Source organism: Gymnoscopelus braueri (genome assembly GCF_963280865.1).
Source record: "Gymnoscopelus braueri genome assembly, chromosome: 22".
NCBI classification, from domain to species: Eukaryota; Metazoa; Chordata; class Actinopteri; order Myctophiformes; family Myctophidae; genus Gymnoscopelus; species Gymnoscopelus braueri.
In genome coordinates, this window is record NC_137624.1 from 44439516 (window position 1) to 44462171 (window position 22656).

A 22656-nucleotide genomic window follows, 5' to 3' on the forward strand; every position below is an offset into this window, starting at 1 on the left:
TCTCACACACACACACGCACACGCACACACAAATATGTTTCCTTTATTTTAGGGGGGGAGCATTCTTTGGTGGCCTTCAGGATTCCAAGGGGAGACAGACCCGATCTTCACAAAATAGATGTTCAGAAAGCAGCTGGATTAGAAGACCTGGTCGACCTCATGAAGATATGCTGGGACCCTGAGCCCAAAAATAGGCCTTCGTTTGGAGGTAAATCTACATATGTAGTCAGACATATATTTCATATTGTTTATATTACTTATTTCAAGTTGTTAAATATACAAAACATGGCAAAAATGATACGTAGCTTGGTTAGTTCAGGCTCATTACTATGTGGGTGTATACAGTGTCATGCAAGACCCGTACGTCATACACTGACGGCGGGTTATTTAAGCTCACCTAAATATGCGTTCCTTCCGCTTTATGTGTTCCTGGTTTGTTGTCATGCGGCTGTTTGCTCCCACCGCCACCCCAGCACCACCAGTGGGCTCTGCTATGTGCGTGCGTGTCTCAAACACCAGCAGACGGCATGCGTAATGTGCGTAATGCGCGCATGCATCGATAGACAACAACATTGTTTGTTAGACATTAGCAAAATGACTATAATTGTGCTTTCCAGCCTATATTATTATTATTATAGCCGGTCGTCACGGGGAAAGTGCTAATCATCATTGCAAGCCCTCTGTACCACACGCCAGCTTTGTAAGTGTGCTGCGTTTGTGTACCGGAATTTGAGAGCTGGTTAAGTCCCGGGAAAGACGCACTGTGATTGGCCAGTAGTCACTTTGAGTGGCAGTTGGGCCAAACGCAGTCAGTGGGGCAAACGCAGTCCCCACCAAAAATATTTACGATTCTGTCCCTATCGGTACATAACTCGGACGGCGCTTAGTCGACTAGCAGACCATTGGCTGGTCGTCGCGGGTACTCGCGCCTGGAGGCGCTCGGGCGCGACTCCTCAGCCTCAAGGTCTGCTGAGTCGGCGCGCCTCCGTCATGGTCCAAAACTATACTTTATCGGCGAAAAAAAGTAGTCCGCGGATGACTGAAAAAGTTTCATCCCAAGCTGGACGCAAACTTTTAATGGTAGTGGATTGGGAGTCCTATGATTAGCGAGGTGCGCCACTGAGGCCAGTGCTGAGTTTAGGTATTCGGGCTGTATTATAATGTGACGTCCTAACTCTTCTATTGTAGAAGAAAGAAGTCCCCGCCCAAAAGGGGGAGCCTCGCCCCCCCCAAACAGTGGTGGAAAAAGTACTCAAATGTTTTACTTAAGTAAAAGTATCAATACTGCAATGTAGAAATACTCTGTTACAAGTAAAAGTCTGTAATTCAAAATTGACTTGAGTAAAAGTACAAAAGTATCGGTATCAAAATGTACTTAAAGTACCAAAAGTAGAAAGTACTCATCATGCAGAATGTCCCATTGCACAAGTTTTCAAAAATATTTTGAAAATATCAGATCTACAAGCTCATAATGCATCGCATTGTGACGCATTGTGAACTTGTAGATCGGCTATTTTCAGATGGCCGAAATGTATATAGGGCTGAAGTGGGTAATGTATGTTTTGTAATAATAATCTAAATCTACAAAGTAACTAGTGACTAAAGTTTTCAAATAATTGTAGTGGAGTAAAAGTATAATAATATTTGCCTCTGAGATGTAGTGGAGTAGAAGTAAAAGTACTGAAAATTGGAAATACTCCAATAAAGTAAAAAATACCTCAAAATCATACTTAAGTACACTTGAGTAAATGTACTTAGTTACTTCACACCACTGCTATCAGCTGTCATTCTCTCAGAAAGCACTGCAGTCGGCGCTAACCAATATCCAACCAAACATTACATGAAGTCCAAATACAGCATGCAGGGTATATATAAATGAACACTGAGCACTGCACGTTGTATATTTGACTTACCAATGTGATTAGTGCTTTCTTTTAAGGCCCTGCCGGTTCTCTGAATTTGTATTTTTAAATACTGTCATGATTAATTGACCACATATATGAAGTTAAACAACTAAATGCTATCCGAAAAATATCTTAAAAGTACATTCTGTGCCACAAAAAAGAAGTTTGAGAGCGTTGATTGGCCAACTTCCGCTGTCAATCACAGAACAATGAGCGAGCACGCTGATAGGCTAGTCCACTTTGTGGACTACGCAGGAACTTTGTGGACTATGCAGGAACTTTGTAGACTACGCAGGTACGCCCAGATAAGCCCTCAGGCCAGAGCCAATTCCTGAAATCAAATGCAAATGAGATTTCCGGAAGAGGGATGGTTTACCAGGCTAGTGTCCGATGTGAGCAGCTCTCACGTTTACATTTGATGAGGAAACTTGTGTGACATCTTTGCTCTGTCTAGACATAACACAAGACAGTATGTAAAGAAAATCTTGGTAGCCTACTTGCTTATTCATTGTGAAATGCTGCTCTAGACTACATGCTGGTGCTGCTACATGTACAGCTCAGTGTTTTTAGGCTCCCCTAAACACTGCCTCAGTGGGAGAGCTAACAGCCGGTGCGTCCGCGTATTCATGCCCGTGCAGCCCGGCGTCCACCTCCACCTCTCCGGCGTTCGTTTCCATATAAACTGCATCCCGAGGGGGCCCCACACGAGGACTTGCAGTAGCATCCGTTTGTGTTGGTTGAAATATTGAAGACATTTTGGTAGTTTTGCTATATTTAGTTTTTTTCTCTGCTGTTTCAAGATTCAAGATTCAAGAGATTTATTGTAACAAGGATGTACAAGTACACACTGTTAAAAACTTATGTTGGGGAGGTGCTCCAAAAACACAGAAATAAAACAGTTCATAAATATCAATACTAAGCTTAAATAAATAAATTAAAAACAGTAAAAAGACTAAGATCAGCATACAATGCAAAGTAACACCACAGTTCAACGCATAGACTCATTTCGCAGTCTAATAGCCTGTGGGAGGAAACTGTCTTTCAGTCTGCTTGTGCTGGCCTGTTCTAGCCGCTTTTGGGCACGGCTGAGATATTTCCACGATTTGAATCATCCGCTACCATGTACATGCTACGTGACTACACACTGCTTCTGTAGTGAGGTGACAGCCTGGTGTTAGTAATGGAATATTCGTGATTTTGGCCTACCATTTTTTCACTTACGTTAAATTTAGTTTTTAACCACAATTTCAAGGTTTCTATTTTTCTTTATTAAAAAAAAGGACACATTTCACGTTTGTATCAGACTGTAAAAAAGGTTTGTATCAACGCTAGGGGTGGGTGGGGCCCCCCCTGCTGGGGCTCCCCCCGTGGTGCATCGCTTGCTACCCCTCCCCTATGCCACTGAGTATAGGCTTATGGGAGAAATACATTTCAATGACCAAACTATATCTAAACTACATTTGTCAAATGATTTACAGCTAATTCCAAATTATACTTGAGACTTATTTAGCCAAAAGTTATCTTCCTATAATTCTACAAACGTCCGGTGAGACCAAAATGTGGTGAGGCCAAAATTTGTTCTGCCCGGTTCTCCTCACTGGCTGGAGCAATTGATCTGAATTTGCACACAGCCACAGCCCCTGACGGGACGCGACGGGACGCGGCATAACCCCACGTTTGCAACTATTTTTGCCTGCGCACTTCACGGGTATGGACTAGTACATGTAATTCATGTAATAGATGAGTAATATAAAGTTTAGCTTCATGTAGGTAATTCTGGTTATTTATCAAATGGCCAAATACCCTGATTTTGCTTTGATCATTTCATGGTTGTTTTCATTTCAGAATGTGTTGAAGTGACAAGTCGTGTTTTTTCAATACATGAGGAGGGAATCGATACTGCTGTCTGTCAAATGTTGAAACAGCTGGTAGGTACTTTAACACATTTTCCTAGCTGTGTATTCCTGATTCTTAATTTGACCAAACCCTACCAATAGTAGTGAAGGAGTGTAAAACCCTACTCTCTTTCAAAACTGCCCTAAAAGAATACCTTCAGGAGGCTGCAATTCTAAACTGGCCCCTGTAAAAGTCATAACCTAGAACCCCCCCCCCCTCAAACTGTATACTGTACATATTATTTTATTTTTCTTCCCTTTAAACTGTTTATATGATGTTCTGCATAGTAATGTATATCTGTCTGTCATTTAATGTCTCTATGAATTGAGTACATAAGGACCCCAATTGAAACAAGCCAGGGGCTTATTGGGGTTTTTCAATCCTATTTAGTAGACCTTGTATTTTGAACGGTACACTTCTAAATAAAGTATTCAATCAATCAAAGCAAATCTACTGTATATTTCTGAAGTTGTGTTTGTGTCTTTCCAGACTCATATTAGTATATTTAATTAGTGTATCAGAATCAACTTTATTGTCACATCACAGGCTTACAAGTGTAAAAAAAGAAAGTGGGTAAAGATTCCAATATAGATGGCGTTTTTGTGCCAGCTTCATCGTTTTGTTATTTATATAAATAGTCTTTGTGCTTGTGTGTATGTGTACGGAGTGATTGTGAGGGGGTTGGAGGGAGGGGGTGTGGTCAAATGTTTATACTCATGATGCATATTATGTACGATATGAAAAAACAAAACAAGAAATAACATGAATGTGTCCAACAGGATACTGATGGCGACTTGACTTCAGAAAACATGGATTCAGATAACGGTGAGTTTTTTCTGTCCTTGGTACAGTTCAATGCTAGTGAGTAGGTTGTTGGCATAAAATCATACTCAAAACAAAATCCTATGCGTACCTGTACCAAACAGAAATACATAGTTCTTACCTAACTTAACACATAAGCAAATGGATAACGGAACAAAAGAAAGGCCACCCACCCCTACAATACCAAAGGCTGTAAACTAACACATGTTAAAACTATCAACTCTAAAACACACAAACAAATCTAAAACCGCTAGCAAACACAGAGGACTGGTGTTGTTTTGAGGCTGACTAGGAGGAAGACATCTGTGGAACTGGACACAGCCAGACCCATAGAGAGACGAGAGAGAGTTATGACACGCTTTGATCTCGCCGCAAAGCAGGCTGCTATGGGCTATAGTTCCAAACATTGGAACTATCTCATTGAGATAGAACGAGCATTTCCGCATTCCATTCTTACAATGGGAGTCATGCAACGCTAATGTCGTCACTCTCATATTAGATCACGCTGGACACAGCCATCTTTATAGTCCACAGGTAGTTAGCCAATCACACTCAGCCACCACTCACACCATTCACAACCGCTGGTACTCAAATCACTCACTCTTCACCACTCATTCACAAAGACACCAATGAGGGGGAAAACATGTAAACAGGGCAACACCACACAGGAAAAAAAATATATATGACCCTAGGGCTCATAACAGTCCCATATACAAATACACCACAGTGACAACATGTGAAAACTGTGCACGCTCACTCCCTGGAGGCCAGTGCAAAACCTCTGCCCCAATTTTTTGCCTCTTATAGCGCCACCAGGAGGCAGATTTTTGCAAATAATTTTTTTGACATTACTCCTACAGATTCTGTCCAAATATCACGCAAATCGTGTGATCTCTATAGTCATGTGATCAAGAAAGATCTGTCCGATTTTTTTTTAACGCAGCGATTGCCGTGAAACTTTGTAGGCCACTAGGCCAAGGAAGAAATGCCACCCTACATTTTCTAATTGGCCTCATGTTGGAGCTATAACAGGCAGATTCACGTTTTGGCCTGTAACTCTTGAACAGTAAGGTCATACGATTAAAATTCCTTTCCCTTGGATTCATTGGATCATTACGCAACTCCTCAAATAAGCCACAAATCATGAACGCAGCTCCTGATTGCTGTGACACTTTGCACACACACTCACAGTATGCCAAGGAAGAACCTCCACCACAAATCTTTCACATCAGCCTTATGGTGGCGCTACAACAGCCCACTTAACGTTTTTGCCAATAACTCTTGAATAGGGGTGTGCCGATATATCGTCCCGTGATATATCGCGATATGTTTTCGTGACGATATGTATCGCTTTGGAAAAGAAAAATACCGTTTAGATTTTTTTTATTTTTTTTTACAATAATAATAATCAGGCATGCAAACAGCCCCGAGGTGAAAAGGGTGACAACATGTTGTTTTTTTTCGGGTCAGGTGTCACAATATTGCCCTATTTGGATTCAAAACGGCTATTGTAGCTGAAAAGCTACAAGTTTGCGTCTGAATAATGCAAAAACAGAATTATTTGTTTGCATTTTTTCTCCCCCATATATTTTCATAATAAAAAAGTGCGTATTGTATCGTATCGTATCCAAAACTCACACAAACTGCTACACATTAACTCTGGGGTCATGTGATCAAGATTATGATTAAGTTAGATTGTTCAGATCCCATCTCAAGTGGCTATGACCAAAGTTCCAAAGTTTTCGGGCCCTGGGCAACCCGGCCTGAATGAGACCTGTGCACGAAGAGTAAACTTTTCTAGTTTTGTATTTTGTATAGAGGTTTACACTGTATATCCACAGTGTAAACCTGTGTAAATTAAAATGTTTTGATTGACATAAAAACATGGTATTTTAGGTATTTAAAATACAGGAAATACTAGATCTGAAAGTATCTTGACACAAATTCTCATTTTTTCCGTCCCAGCCAAATACAAATGACAAAATACAAAAAAGGATTTCAAATATATATTTCAAATACATAGGCCTACCCAAAACACTGCCCATCTCTATCTCTATCTCTGTAGATCTTAGTCCAGGCTAAACTGTTACAACCTTCTCTATCCTTAGTTCAGGGTTGATTGCAGGTGTGGTAGTGTCAAAACATAAAGGAAAAAGGGTGGAAAAAAGACTCAAAACGTTTAAGGAAAACTCCTTAGAGACTAATAAAAAAGGAAAAAATACTCACACTCCACAAAAAGTTGATGGAAAACTCCTCAGATCCATCCATCCATCTCCAACCGCTTATCCGGAGTCGAGTCGTGGGGGCAACAGTTCTAACAGAGAGCTTCAGACTTTCTAAGGGAGATGAACTTCTCACCCTATCTCTAAGGGAGATGCCAGCCACCCGTCTGAGAAAACTAATTTAGGCCGCTTGTACCCGCGACCTCATAGACTAATAAACTATACTGTATGTTTATTTTTCATGCTCAAAAAAGAGCTCCAAGTGTAATGAGCAGCGATCGTTTCGGTCTTGCGACCATCATCATCAGTTTCAGATAATAGATTATTATATAAAGAGGTCATAACAGACATTCTGTATGTTTTTTTAATGGTTACAAAACCGGTGCGGTCCAGGGACCAAGCCCCCAGAACCACAGTAGAACAGTGAAGCTGCCTTCGCCTGGTGGTCTAATCTAGGATAGCAAAAGTAAATACATTGAGTAAAAATAGTTAACAGCAGAATACTTAAGAGTACATGAAATGAGTAAAAATACTTAAAAGTTGTTATATTGAGTGAAAATACCTAAAGGTACTTAGAATGAGTAAAAATCCTCAAGAGTACATACAATGAGGTATAATATCTAAGTATAATATGTGTAGTATTTAAGTATAATAAGTATGATATTACTATCATAAACATGATGGTAATAGTTATTGTAGGAATTCCCGGTTCCATTTACAGTACCCATGTTGTTTGTTTATTTGATTACTCCAGAGCAGTCAGATGGTCTCTGCCAGACCCTGACAAGCCCCTGCCTCAGCACCAAGCCCCAGGAACACTGGGAGGTCCCGAGAGAGTCACTGAAACTGGACAAGAGGTTGTGTAGTGGGGAGTTTGACTTTGGAGAAGTCTGGATGGGTGAGTCAAATGTATTTTGCACTCACAAAATAAGGTTCTTTACAATCAAATGAATATTGGCACATAGAAAAGGAAATCAAATACATAATTCTTCATCTTCATGTCATATAACTAAAGTATAAAGATATGCACATTACCCTATTGCCTGGCCTTTGCACTTTGCATTGTGAAACATAATCATTGTTGGGGAGGGACAAGTTCGTCAAACTTCAGTCCCTAAACTGCATTGGTGGAAGTCTGAGGAAGACCTGTAGTGTTCAAAACATCACTGTATGAAATACAATCATATGAATGGGAGCTGGAACGTGTGCAGAATCACCATAGCGCAAATACACGTTGATATTGACACGCCCTGAGTATAACGTAAGGTCAAAATGGCCGCTGTGTGACATGGTAAATGTTCCCATACTCAGCCACGTACAATAAGCACACCAAGGTGACTGTGAAGACCAGGAAACCTGACAGGATGTCAGTGGAGGACTTCCTGTCTGAGGTCAACCTGATGAAGACCCTGCAGCACAACAAGCTGGTCAGCCTGCATGGTGCGGTCACCAAGGAGGAGCCCTTCTACATCATCACAGAGTACATGGAGAAAGGTGTGTGTGTGTGTGTGTGTGTGTGTGTGTGTGTGTGTGTGTGTGTGTGTGTGTGTGTGTGTGTGTGTGCGTGTGCGTGCGTGCGCGCGATTGTGTGTGTGTGCGAGTGTGTGTGCGAGTGGGCATGTGTGTGTGCGTGTACATTTCTGGTATACAGGCACTACATACAACTCATGCAAAGAAAGATCGGCAAATGGTTGTAATTTGTTTACAGGTAGTTTACTGGACTTCCTAAAGAGTGATGAGGGCAAACACACTGAACTCCCCAAGCTCATCAACTTCTCTGCCCAGGTGAGCTTCTGCCAGTCACACATCCTCTAAAAGATGTCCTATATCTGTTCAGTGTTGCCTCTGATGGTTGCTGTATGTTTTGGGGCGGCAGACAGAAATCCTTGTGTTGCTGCATTGTTCTTTGACTTTAAAAGGCATTTGACACAATCAACCACCAGGTCCTTTTATCAGGAATTGCATGCCCAACTCTACTGATTGTAGTTTTGGTTGGCCGTGTTCGTGAATATGTGCTGTCCCTCCCAAATACACAAAGTAAATAAAAGCACAGAGGTTTAGTTCCCTGCTAGTTTATGTTTTCCCTGTTATGGGATGTATTTCAATACTCACTTCACAGACCTCGAATTCAGTGGTCTGTTTTTCTTTTCTTTTTGCGGGCAAGAACACACAAGTATGTGTGGATCACAGAATTCATGTGAATTTATTCAGATACAGGGGTGTCTGGGTAGCAAAGTTGTTCTAATCCTCCACAGTCTGGGCTTCATCTGGGTGCTCCAACAAACACATTTGGCAGTATTCATGGGAAGGAAGCTGGTCAGGGAGGATGATCTCTGCTCTAGTGACTCCTACATGTTGGTCAGGGTGTCTGTTCACCAGGGCAGAACTAGCAGGCGTAGTGTGTTCCAATGCCTGGCCAATAGAGCCAAGAGGAGAGCCCAGCACCCCCATGATCTCTGTCTCAACGGAACCCCAGTCTACACTGTAAAATCCTCAGTCTTATTTAACTCGAAGCCATTACACTTCCCATCGGGGAAGCCTATCTCCTCTGCGAGGCTATTTTTCATAGTACATTGTCAAATCTAAATCCTCATTCTTAATTTAACTCTGAATGTGGACCCTTATCCCAGAAATAGAAATCATATCAACAGTAAATCATGTAGCTGTTGGTCCCCTGGAACCACCTCAAGGACACCTCATTTTGTGAAGCAAGGGTTTCACTGCTAGTGCTACATGTAGGTATGGATATGATATGTGTCTCATTCACGTGCGCATGAGGTATTTAAAAATGTGCTCCACCACCCAAAATCAAAGGTATCCCCCGTGATGTGTTCCTCTACACGTTGAACTCCTCACTGTCTGGTGAAAAGAAGCAGACTGGCAATGTCAAGTGTATCAGAGGAGACAGGTGGTTGTCTACACCCTCTATAAGACCACATTACTCACTCTCAAGCAGAGGCAAATATTATACTTTTACTCCACTACAATTATTTGAAAACTTTAGTTACTAGTTACTTTGTAGATTGTGATTATTATTACAAAACATACAGTACCACCCTATGTATTTCGACCATTTGAAAATAGACGATCTACAAGCTCACAATGTGTTGCGATGCAACGCATTGTGAGCTGCTAGATCTGCCATTTTCAAAGGATTTTTATACATTTTAAAACTTGTGAAATGGGACATTCTGCATATTGAGTAATGAGTATACTTTTACTTTTAATACTTTAAGTACAGTTTGATGCCAATTATTTTGTTCTTTTTCAAGTACATTTTTAATTCCAGGCTTTTACTTTGCTTATTCCTACATTGCAGTATTGATACTTTTACCTAAGTAAAACATTTGAGTATGTTTTCCACCATTGATATCCATTCACTGCTATAACAACAGACAAAAGGTTGTTTTGTTTTATGAGTTAGTTAGGCTGTAACGATCACACCACGATGATATCGCAGCATATGTACACAGGACGTAATTATCTCATAAACCATATAAATATAATTTATGAATTAATTACAATATAATAATACATACATATATATATATATATATATATATATATATATATATATATATTATTATTATTGAAACTTACGTCACTGTAATGTAACGTGAGTTCTTGGACAGGTTTGTATAAATGTCAATTAATCAGAGAGAGATAATCTTTAACTGGTTCAACAAAAGAGACCAAAAATCATTGCTTTCAAGTTACAATAAAGATGGGTTTATTCAGACTTCACTGTTACAAGTATTTATAAAGCAAGGCTTGGGAAACAGAAACTTATGTTGTGTATGTAGTTAAATTTGGGGAGATAAAAACACAGGAGAGAGAAAAAGTCACAGGGAGGAAAAGAAGGAATCGCATTGGTAATGCATTATTGTAACACCTTCTGAGCTATGCTCAACTATAACAGATATTATCTGGTAAACACAGTAACATCGCCTTAAGATTAATGCACAAATCAAAATGGTCCAACACACCTTTAGACCCGGATAGGGGCCTGAGTCCGGAGACTCTGGATTTCGGGAGGAAGATACACAGGCGCGCTCTAAAGCCCAACTTGGCACTTGTTCTAGCGAGTGGTCGCAGAGTTCGGAAATCTCAGTGTAATGGCAGACTGAGTCAGCGTCGACGGTGGCGGAGATCGGGTCGCCGAGTTGACCGCGGCGATGTCCTCTTGGAGAAGGGCGCACTGATGCTCTTTCAGTGCTCGCTGCCTCTTGGAGACGAGAGTGAGGCCGTGGTAGACCTCCGTGCGACGGGGACTTGGGTGTCCCTTGGATCGTCTCGTTTGCAGAGTCCTCGTCGTTGGTTGGCTTGAGCCAACAGGAGGTCCGGTCTGGACCTCCTCGTCGCTGGACCTCCTCGTAGGTGGTTTCGTATTGAAGAGCGTAGAGTAGTGTTCTTGTGGACTCTTTATGCCCCAAGATTTCTTTGAAGTGTTTACAAGTCCTCTCTATATGTTAATTCCTTATCTGCTGTGAGATTGCTGACTCTGAGGAACAGGGGGGGAAGCAAAACCCTTCAGTGCACTATATGACAGCCATGGCCCCTTGGGCCATGCCCAGGTCACTTCTACACACCAGGCATACATCTGGAAATACAGCATAGTAATACATTTTCACATTATTGTCCATTATTGTCCACATGTCTCTCCATGAGGTCACGTGTAGAATGTCTTCTTTGTGGCGAAAACATGATTTTCCATGCGCTAAAAAGAGGGAGAAAGAGAGAGAGAGAGAGAGAGAGAAAGGGGGAGGGAAATGTCTGTGTGTGTGTGTGTGTGTGTGTGTGTGTGTGTGTGTGTGTGTGTGTGTGTGTGTGTGTGTGTGTGTGTGTGTGTGTGTGTGTGTGTGTGTGTGTGGGGGGGGGGGTTCACAAAGGGCAATGTGCCTTTTTCACCCCCCCGGTGTGGAGGTGACGGCCGCCTGTCTGACTGATTTCCAAGGCCTGTTTTCTCGTAAGATCTGCCCTTCCTTCCTGGTTGTCATCTTTGATGTCATCTACGTTATCTTTAGCAGGATGGGAGAGAGATAGTGGGAAATTCCAAACAGCCCCTTGGTGAGCAGTCTGGTATTTACGGTTTTCCCGCAACGTCTCTCTCTGTTATCAACGTGTCGGTTACAAGGCTATATTATATTATGTTTACAACCTATGTAAGCATTTTGGTATGAAAGCCAGCAATCCTGTATCATACAAACCAAACCGTGTGTAAATCGAAAATCGCCGATCTACAAATGCACAACAACTCGCCTCCGCAACGCTTGTGGGCTTGTACATCGATGATCCTGTCGTGTGTTTAAGCATAACTCAGTCCGCATAGACATAATAGGCATAGACAGTGAAGCTCAGCAGTTGGAATGATCAGCAGCAGGCAGTACAGTTCTATGTGATATCTATGCGCTGGACGCAGCAGACCTGCGTTCAAGGAAGTCCCAATCACTTGCGTTGAAGAGTGAACGTGAACATGAACGCTAACGCACAAACTAACATTGTGAGTCAATGTTTAAAGATTTTTGCGGACAAAGCATTACGGTTAGGCACAGAACGTTTTTTATCTACATTTTATGGTAGATTATACATTTCACTCACTAGTCATTAACTATATTATATGTACCTTGTTGGTTTGATCATTTAAAATAAATAAATAAATATATATATATATATATATATATATATATATATATATATATATATATATATATATATATATATATATATATATATATATATATATATATATATATATATATATATATATATTATATATATATATATTTTAAGTAACATTTATTCAAGGAAGATATCCACAAGTTTCCTAGGCTGTGTGGGCATCACTTCCTGTCGACTTGATCCAATGATATCCAATGAAATCGACAGGAAGTGATGCCCACACAGCCTAGGAAACTTGTGGATAGGTTTAGGAGATGTGGTGCGGCACACTAGCGCCCTCTATTGACCGGCCGCGGCTGATGTAAACTAATGTTTTCATAGAGGATCAGGTCCAACAGCCATATGAAATCACATTAAAAGTGGAAACATTTGATGAGACAAATGGCGAGGTTGCAAGTAATTCCCTTTAAAAGTGTGAAACAAAGCTTCTAAATATCTCAAACTAAGGAACACACACACACACACACACACACACACACACACACACACACACACACACACACACACACACACACACACACACACACACACACACACACACACACACACACACAACACCACCTGCTTCCTAAATGAGTCTGAATGTATTCTGCTTTGTCCAATGTGTGTGCATGGTGTCCTTGATGTTTGATTGATTGGAAATATTGACACTTTATTGTTCCATTTCCACACTTAACTGTTCCATTTCTGACTGTTTTCTCCTATAGATTGCTGAGGGTATGGCCTACATGGAGAAGATAAACTGTATCCACAGAGACCTGAGAGCAGGCAATATTCTGGTCAGCAATACTTTAGTCTGCAAAATATCTGGCTTTCAACTCGCCAGAATCATTGAGGACAATGAGTACATAGCTGAGAATGGTGAGACTATATCACTATTGACCCACACTGGGCTTTCAGGTATTTCTACTGATTTTACAGAAACGTTCTAACAATGCCTAGTATTCTGTCCTCATGCTTGTCTGTGTAGTGGCAGAAACCCAGAATCTCCGCCTGCATAGGTTGTGTGTAAACCTATTCCTCCATGGTGTTTTTACGTTCTGGTAATGGAGGAGACAGCTAGGCTAACAAAACTTCTTTAGATTTCATTCATGCAGAAATACATGCATTGTAAGGGAAACTATACAGCAAATGAACACATCAAAAGGGTTTATACCTCTTCAACACATTTCATCCTGCTTTCTTTTCTCTTTTCTTTCCTTCTCAGTAATCTTTGCCTTTTCTGTCTTGCATAATTGTCGCTGTTGGGTGGAAACCTTGTATGTCCACAAAATAAACTGTGTTCCAATGGATCCAATCTAGTTATTAATTAGTCACAAGCTCTCGTCAAAACGTAATATTAATATTCATAAAACACACATACAAGGTTTCTGGCCAATAGAAACTAGTTAGATTTGTTTTGTCACAGAATTGTGTGTGTGTGTGTGTGTGTGTGTGTGTGTGTGTGTGTGTGTGTGTGTGTGTGTGTGTGTGTGTGTGTGTGTGTGTGTGTGTGTGTGTGTGTGTGTGTGTGTGTGAGTGAGTGAGAGATGTGTGAGAGATTCTACTACAGCTGAATAAACTGTAATAAAATGTATAGCTTTTATGGCTCTAAGATCAAGAAAGAGACAGAATGGGCAGCGTCAGAACTTAGCTACAATAATGGTGGTATCACACACACGCACACGCACACGCACACGCGCATGCATATGCACACAGACAGAATTGAATCTTGAATCTTTTCTCATCCAGAATCTCATGAGGCTGGCGGGGTCGGGCGGGGTCGGCCGTGGCCGCCGGAAAAAATCGGGTTTCTGGCGGATTTTGTATGTTTATTTCTCGGATTCTGGTTACTTTATTTTGGTTTTAGGGTTAGGATTAGGTTAGGTTTATGTTATTTAATTTGTATTTTTGCCTGATTTTTCTGATTTAATATCAAAAAAAGAATTATTTTAACATTTATTTTTATTATTCTAAATGACTAAATTGAATATTACCACCACCACCTGTGATATCAGATATGATGGTGTATTGATACTGTGAGGCAATATTATTACATGCAATATTGTAATTGATGTGACCCATTTCCTCTACAATAACAGGAACTAAGTTTCCCTTCAAGTGGACAGCACCCGAGACCTTCATGTACTACTCCTTCAGCATTAAATCTGATGTGTGGTCCTTTGGCATCCTGCTGACTGAGATCATCAGCTGTGGACGCATGCCATACCCAGGTCAGAAACACACTCACTAGTCACTACAATATCACAGAACCCATCACAGAAAGAAGATTATGTACATAATGTTGCTATGTTTTTCACTGTGTCAGGTTCCATTTCAAGCATTGTTTATTAAATTGTAAAATATAGAAATAAGATGTTCTTTCTTTTTCTTTTTAAGAGCTCTATGTCCTGCTTTTGATTCTACATCTGTTGCTGTGTCACATGTCACCCTCACTCTGCCTCCTGTTCATCCAGGCTCGTTCCACTGTACACTGACTCAATAATGAATGTGTTCCTCTCACCAGGGATGAACTATGAAGAAGTCGAACGTAAAGTGGAGGAAGGCTACCGCATGGAGCGGCTGCAGAGCTGTCCTCAGGAGATCTACAACATCATGCTGGAATGCTGGAAGTACAAACCAGAGGAACGACCCACCTTTAAACATCTGCAGAATGTTCTGGTAGGTTTCTACCATTCTGGAAGATTTAGTGACAGCAACACTGAATTGATACGATAATTCATTAAAAAAAGTGTACCGAACACAGGACACAGATGCACATGTGCACCCCCCCCCCCCCCCCACACATACATACGCACACAGACACGCGCACGCACACACACACACACACACACACACACACACACACACACACACACACACACACACACACACACACACACACACACACACACACACACACACACACACACACCTCTCTCTCTCTCTCTCAGCATTTATTTCTGCACATCACAGAGATGTTGGACATGCAACATGATTAGACAGAGGTTGTGACAGCCATGCACTGCACTTGTGTCTGTTGTTCTCGCTAGCGTTCATATTTAAACTATTACATTTCATGTCTGGAATTGTCACTTAACTTTTGGTTGGACGTGTTACTTTTTGTCCAAATGTACTTTCAGAGCATGTTGTTGTTAACTGCTAAATGTTGACATTTTTAACAACACCCCAGTACACACTGGGAGGACAATGATTAATAATGTCTGACTTGTGGCTGCAGGGAGAATATGAAGAGACCAGAGACACCACAGCAGACGAGACAGGTAAGATGGACCAGCTGACAGGCCTGGGCTTCATTAATATACATTTAATACACTTTAAAGGGCACTGAAGCTAGGGAACCTGTCAGCTGTGAGTCAGGAGATGTGGAACCAAAGGCAAAAAGATCGGAGACAGAACACATCTGATCTTGAGTCAGCAAACATTCCATTAAGAGGCCCGCAAAATCCAAAATCCAAATACAGGCACAAGATCAAAACCACCAGAACTAGCAGAACGGAATCTAAGGAATACTCAACAGAAGGCTATAGAGCCAAAACAAACTGTTAAGGAACAAAGAGATCAGTGCAGTACACCGAATGACACCAACTAGACACAAGTGAACATGATGGACAATGTACATAGGATAGGAGAAGGGGTCTGGAGAAGAAGAGACCTCAGGAGATCAGAGCAGGACTGGGCCACTGGACAGAGCAGGTCTACACTAAACTGGCCTGGACAGGAGAGACAGAGGGCCCTGCACGTCTTCATTAACGCCAGGTCTTATTAAGACATGGCGTTACCAATGCCATTTTGCTATTATGGGTGAGGTAATGTGTGCACTGCACCAATTTCAATTAAATTACATTTTATTTTATTTAACTGTCAAATCACAACATCGTTTCAAGACACTTTACATGTAGAGCAGTCCCACCCTGAGCAAGCAATGTTGGGACAGTGGCAACGAAAGACTCCCCCTTAACTGGAAGAAACGTCAGGCAGACCCTATAGGCTCTAGGGTGGGCGGCCTTCTGCCTCGACTGTGTCGGGGGGAAAGAAGAGAGAGAGGGAGAGACAGACAGACAGACAGACAGACAGAGGAGAGACAGAGAGAGAGAGATACAAGTAATAGCAATAACAATAATAGCAAATAATAGTGTAAGATAGTATATGATAATATAGTACAAAAATAATGTGTATACAGTATATAATGGTATAATATAAGAATGTTAACACAACGGGTGCCACTGTTTTATTAAAACAGATTACGTTGAGTGCCAGAGATCTCACCGTTTGTAACGCTGTGCTGTTTATAGCTGTGGACTCCACGGCGAGCACCCACACGCAAACAATGGATGCGTGCACGACGACCGATGGTCCTGGCTAACGCTGGAACAATAACATCTCTCACGCGAGTCGCCATTACGGAGTAATCGCCCATCGAAAATGACTTGTTTTCCCCAATGTAAAAAGTTTTGGAGCTACAGAGGTTTTCATCAAGGGTATAGAACGGGAGTGGACGGGGTGCCATGTTTTTTGGCACGGTGATCCATCTGTCCCTTCCTTCTCAGAGTCACCGTGGGTGATTCCAAAGCTGCGCTAGCCCCCCCCCCCTTGTGGAAAAAAACTAAAAAGACTGATAACATGGATTTTACCGTGTTCGGCACCTAATCGCTACTCTCTGAAAACACGTTTTTTTACCGTGTTTGGTACCCGATGTGTTAAGATAATATACTATTGTGGCCTTTCTAACAAATAAATAAAGCCACTGTCGGTCGGGGTGGTGTTGCAGTCTATTGTTATACTCGCGTCTCTTCTTGTTTACAAACAGTCAATCATCACGGAGATCCGAAGGTTGCATCAAACAAAATATGTATTATCTGAGCGTCACTCACTCCGTTACATAAACAAACTTTGATTACTAAAAAAACTAAAAAGAGCCTGCGTGGTCAACAAACTGTGACGCTTCCCCGTCTCACATTATTTCCTTGTCAGGGTGTCACCCATTACTTATCACCCCCTCACCCAGGTGGCCTGCACCCACAAATCATTTCATTTCCAGGGGGGAGGAGACCTCAATTCAAACCATTCTGATACATAGAATTAATAACCAAAAAATATGCAATTCATGTAGCAGGCAATACATAGAGAGGATGACTATAGGGTGACTGAGTACTGAGAAACACTATACAATCAAAATTCACAATGTAGGTCAACGACCTGGCATCTGTCTACATCTATACACGTCGGCTATAGGCTTTATCATAAAGAAAGGTTTTTAATCTAGTCTTAAATATACAGAATGTGTCTGTTTCACAGACTGAGACTGGGAGAATGTTCCACAGCTGAGGTGCCTGAAACTTAAATGCTCTGCCTCCTGTTCTAACCTTTTTGGGGTTTCCTGGAGCCTTAAGCATTTTTGCATACTGTGAATGCAATGGTGTTCTGGCTGGTTTATAGGGCTCGATGAGTTCTTTGAGATACACTGGTTCCTGTCCATTGAGAGCTTTGTAGGTGAGGAGGAGAACCTTAAACTCTATTCTGTATTTAAACCGGGAGCCAGTGCAAAGAGGCCAGTGAAGGAGTGATATGATCTCTTCTTCTGGTTCCTGTCAGTCAGTATGCGCGGCATTGGGCAAGGACTATGAAGGCTGTCTACATAGCAGTAAAACTGCCCTGAATTAGTCATGGGTGTGTTTGGGCGTTACTTTAATCAATCCAATCAGAGTACCCGGTGCCATTCCCTTTAAGATCAGCGCAAGACGCAGTGCTATTATCCGTGTGTTAAGCGGTGAGAGCAAAGCTCACATTGAAAGGACGAAAGAGAAACTACTGCTGCCCAAAATATCTGATCTCCAAGCAGTGGCGTAATTTGCCTAGTGTTGGGTTATGAGAACCCATACACGGGACTTCCACGTAAGGGGAACCTCCAGGAGGGGATTCACTAATTAATTAAAGTTTATTAATTTATGTTTTTAATAAATATCAATAGCGGCCCATATTACACAGTAAAGGCATCTGCTATTATATTTATTTTTGTCATTTCCAATATATTATGTAGCCTATAGGATTACATGGCCTTAATAGTATTCATATATACAGTGGCGGCCTTTGCTATGTTTCACCCGTTTCAATTGAAACGGACCGAACCTATTTTATTTTTTATTTTTTTGACTCACATCTCAGTCCGAGTCCCGCCTCCCCGCCCGACGTCCAAGAATTTCATGCAAGAATTGTATACAAATGATTCAGCCTTTACACCACTAGTTGGCAGCAGTAAAAAAAACTGCTGTAAAGAAGACCTTTATTTTATTTTTTGAATGAAGGAATAAACCTTTGAGATGCTGCCAAGAGTGGAACACAAGTCAGATGGATGGATTGAAACAGTGAGTAGGGCTGTCTGTCCATACTGTGCGTAAGCCCTGTCTGTACCGTGCCCGATGTTTCCTTTTCGCTTGATATTGTTTGATGGAGAGACAATACAATACAATCATGACTGAAAACAGACCCTTCACAGATTATAGAGAATTTGAAATTATAGCAATCAGTTTAGAATTGACCGAGTTGTGGTTTATTTAAATGTTAGTTCTTTTTGGCTGCCTATACTGTACACCCATGGGCTCTGCGCCCGTCCTGGGCCGACATTTGCTTTTTGCTTGATATTGTTTGATGGAGAGACAATAAAATCATGATCCATACACCTTATGAAAGTAGACCCTTCACAGATTATAGAGATTTTTTTATTTTAACAATCGGTTCAGAATTGAATGCGTATGACTTTAGTTAAATGTGAAGCTCTTGCTGACTATAATATACAGTATATCCATGCACTCTGCACGCAATGTTTCCTTTTTGCTTGATATTGTTTAATGGGGAGACAAAAGCATGATCCATACACCTTATGAAAGTAGACCCTTCACAGATTATAGAGATTTTTTTATTTTAACAATCGGTACAGAATTGAATGAGCACGGATTAGTTAAACTGCTGGTGTCATTACAACCAAACATTTCTTTTTGTGCTTAAGACGTGGTCTGACCACGTCTTATCGGTATGCAGTAAGTATTTTGAAGTCAAGGTGCATAATAGCAGACACCGCATTGCGCCCTTAATTAACATATGGACACTCCCCCATGCATAAAATATGCTGGAAAGTCTTATGATTTAAGTGTTGAACCACAAACAGAGGCAATAAATATCAGCAGTTTTGTTATTATTATAGTCCATACTATATGTGCGCACTCTTTGTGAGGGTCCCCGGACCCCCAGCGAATGCTTCGCTCCGTGACATTGTGTCTAATGTTAAGTTTGAACCACAAACAGGGCCAATAGATATCAGCATTATTGTTATTATTATAGTCCATACTATATGTGCACACCCCCGCTCCACGGACCGAGTCCGATTCAAGACCGAGTCCGGGAGGCCAGGAAGGGGGTCGAGTCCGAGTCGAGACAGAGACCGACGGGAGGCGAGACCGAGTTTTTTTCTTATTTGATAGGTACAGAAAACAATCTCGATCTGAAACACTGCAATTATATGTTACTGACTTTGTAAAAACGTAGGTATACTACAGGCTGGCCAGTTCTACGTTATGCCTGGCCTACTACAATGAACTCTACTCAAAAAGTATGCATAATGTGTGAAAATTACTTAATTTAACAAAACAGCTAATATCAAACTATTAGCCTAACAATGCATCACAGTTATCACAATGTGATAACCACACCCTATACTCCAACCCCTGTTATGTTAACCCTCATCCTCACAACACACATTACTATACATTCTCTTATTATGAATAAGCTATGGAACTTTTAACCTGGTGTCTCATGGCCTCTATGAAAGTCTGCATCTTAGCCTCCAGTTACCAAACTATCTAAGAATAACACCTACCTGACAATATATCAAGTTAAATTAGCTTTTTGTTTGTTTTGTTTTGTTTTGGTTTTGACATTTTATAAATGATTTTTTATCTTTTAATGAATAGCAGAGCAAGTACTGTAGTTATTTTTACTGAATTACATCTCAACGGTAATCCTAGACCAAACAACAATGACCAGTGAGCCATCATCATCATTACACATTAAAGGACGACTTCACCCATTTTCAACCTGTCTTCATATAATTGGTCCTCACTAATGCTCATTATAATTAGGCACCATTTTTGTCTACCCCATATGTGTCCCAGAGGAGGGCTGTGGACAGTTCAGAAACCTGCCTACCAGTGACATGTAAGTAGTACTATACACACTGTATGAGTTAGTAAGTAGTACTATGTATATACACACTGTATGAGTTAGTAAGTAGTACTATATATATACACACTGTATGAGTTAGTAAGTAGTACTTACATATGTAGTAGTACTTACATATATATATATGTAACCTGGGAACTTAGGCCCGGAAACATTATACCAGACTACGTCACCCTGGGAGTTTCACCCAGAGAATACCATATACAGTAATGCACAATATACATTGAATACCAGACCACAGGTTGATAGTAATAAGGAGGAGTAGAGATGTGTGTTTCCAGTTTAAAATAATATTTGTTTTATTTATAATTCAAGGCAGAAGCAGCTAAAAATAAGGCTTTAAACTGGAAAGGATCAAGGTCAAGAGGTTAGAAAATATATGTATTTATCAATTACACAACTAATTAGATTGTAGTACAAAATGTATCAAAAGTATCAAAAGGGTTTAAATGGGCAATAGCCTAATAAACCAGTAGCCGGGGGTACCACAGGTGTCCTTACACACAGGAGGGAGTGAGGGAGTGAGGAGAGAGGTTTCACCGCCACCAAGTGCACACACAAGTAAATCATTCACTGCAAGACACAAGAAAAATTTGAAAACACTCACACAACACTTGGTTCTTCACAATAATGAGCATGCAAGCAGGATATCAAACTAATAAAAAGACTAATATGAACAATATATCATGAAACTAATAAGCTAATATAAAACTAAGATCACAGCGTTTGCTACAAAGCAGGAGCAATGGCTGGAGAGTGTGCCCATGGCAATCCTCTTAAAAGTCACTAGATCAAAGAAGCCAGTTTTAATCTGGCCTGTAGATCCTTCCACGACCAGGGCCCAAAAAACGCAAGGCTTTTTTTCCCTGCCTCAGATTTGGTATTGGGTACGACATAACGCATCCAAGCATTTGATCTGAGGTTAAGCGAATTTTGGACTAGTTCAAATATAAGAAAGGAAATTACCAAGAATAGCTTTATAGATAAATTGTACCAGTGTAGCAACCTGCGAGATACTAAGGAGGACCACCCTACTAAGGAGTACAGAATACAATGGTGTGTCCTGTAGGTGGAGCTGGTAATGAACCTCAATGCAGCATGAAAAAGGGGATCAAGTCTGCCCAATGTTGAGGAACAGGCGAATCGGTGCACAGTATCGCCGTAATGAAGTTGCGACCCAGTCCCAAATCAACATAAAAAGGCCAGTGACCAGCCTTTTCCGGTATAGGCTTGTTGTTAATGGAAACCCAATTGGTTGCTATTGTTGCTATTGCTATTGTGTTATATATTTATTGGTAGCGATGGATGGATGGATGGATGGATGGATGGATGGATGGATGGATGGATGGATGGATGGATTGATTGATTGATGCTTGTTTGCTGTGGTTCAGGTGGTGGTTTAAGGGTGTGAGCAGGAAGGATGCTGAGAGACAGCTACTGGCTTCTGGAAACAAAGTGGGTTCCTTCATGATCAGAGGAGGATCAAAGGAGCCCTGTACCGGTGAGACACCATGTCAACACATCAGCATGACAACATACCAAAAGTGGAAAACAAACGTTTACACAATTTAAAGGCCCATGCAGGTGGCATACAACAGATAGAGAGATAGAGATTCAAAATTCTTGAAACCTCTTTACTAGTCTCCATGTTTCTCTACTTCAAACATGTGCTTACTATCTTCTCTCTGTGTCTCTCCACAGGTTACCCCCTGTCAGTGAGGGACTGTGATGAGGGAGAAGACGTGGTCAAGCATTATAAGATCAGGCTGCAGGACAATGGAGGCTTCTACATCTCCCCTCGTATCTCCTTCAGCACCCTGCAGGACCTGGTCAGCCATTATAAGAGTGAGTTCCATCAGTGCACGTTTGCAAATACACACACACACATATATATATAT

At 41.1% G+C, this 22656-nt stretch overlaps 1 protein-coding gene across 5 annotated transcripts in view; it reads left to right on the top strand.

Moving 5' to 3' along the window:
• Positions 1-22656, top strand: part of LOC308077756 (uncharacterized protein) — a 49561-nt gene that overhangs the window by 14632 nt on the left and 12273 nt on the right. For 4 of the 5 annotated variants that reach the window (XR_013932441.1, XR_013932442.1, XM_080418658.1 and 1 more), the window contains exons 6-18: positions 53-208; positions 3750-3832; positions 4580-4625; positions 7599-7742; positions 8156-8338; positions 8553-8629; positions 13231-13384; positions 14605-14736; positions 15030-15184; positions 15744-15786; positions 20692-20734; positions 22150-22259; positions 22460-22603. Coding sequence is in view for 3 of the 5 variants with exons in the window: in XM_080418658.1 (XP_080274784.1) it covers positions 53-208; positions 3750-3832; positions 4580-4625; positions 7599-7742; positions 8156-8338; positions 8553-8629; positions 13231-13384; positions 14605-14736; positions 15030-15184; positions 15744-15786; positions 20692-20734; positions 22150-22259; positions 22460-22603 (1470 nt within the window). In the remaining 2 variants the exon portion in view is untranslated. Of the gene's footprint in view, positions 1-52; positions 209-3749; positions 3833-4579; positions 4646-7598; positions 7743-8155; positions 8339-8552; positions 8630-13230; positions 13385-14604; positions 14737-15029; positions 15185-15743; positions 15787-20691; positions 20735-22149; positions 22260-22459; positions 22604-22656 lie in introns of all 5 variants that reach the window. The other variant, XM_080418659.1, reaches the window with a different exon arrangement.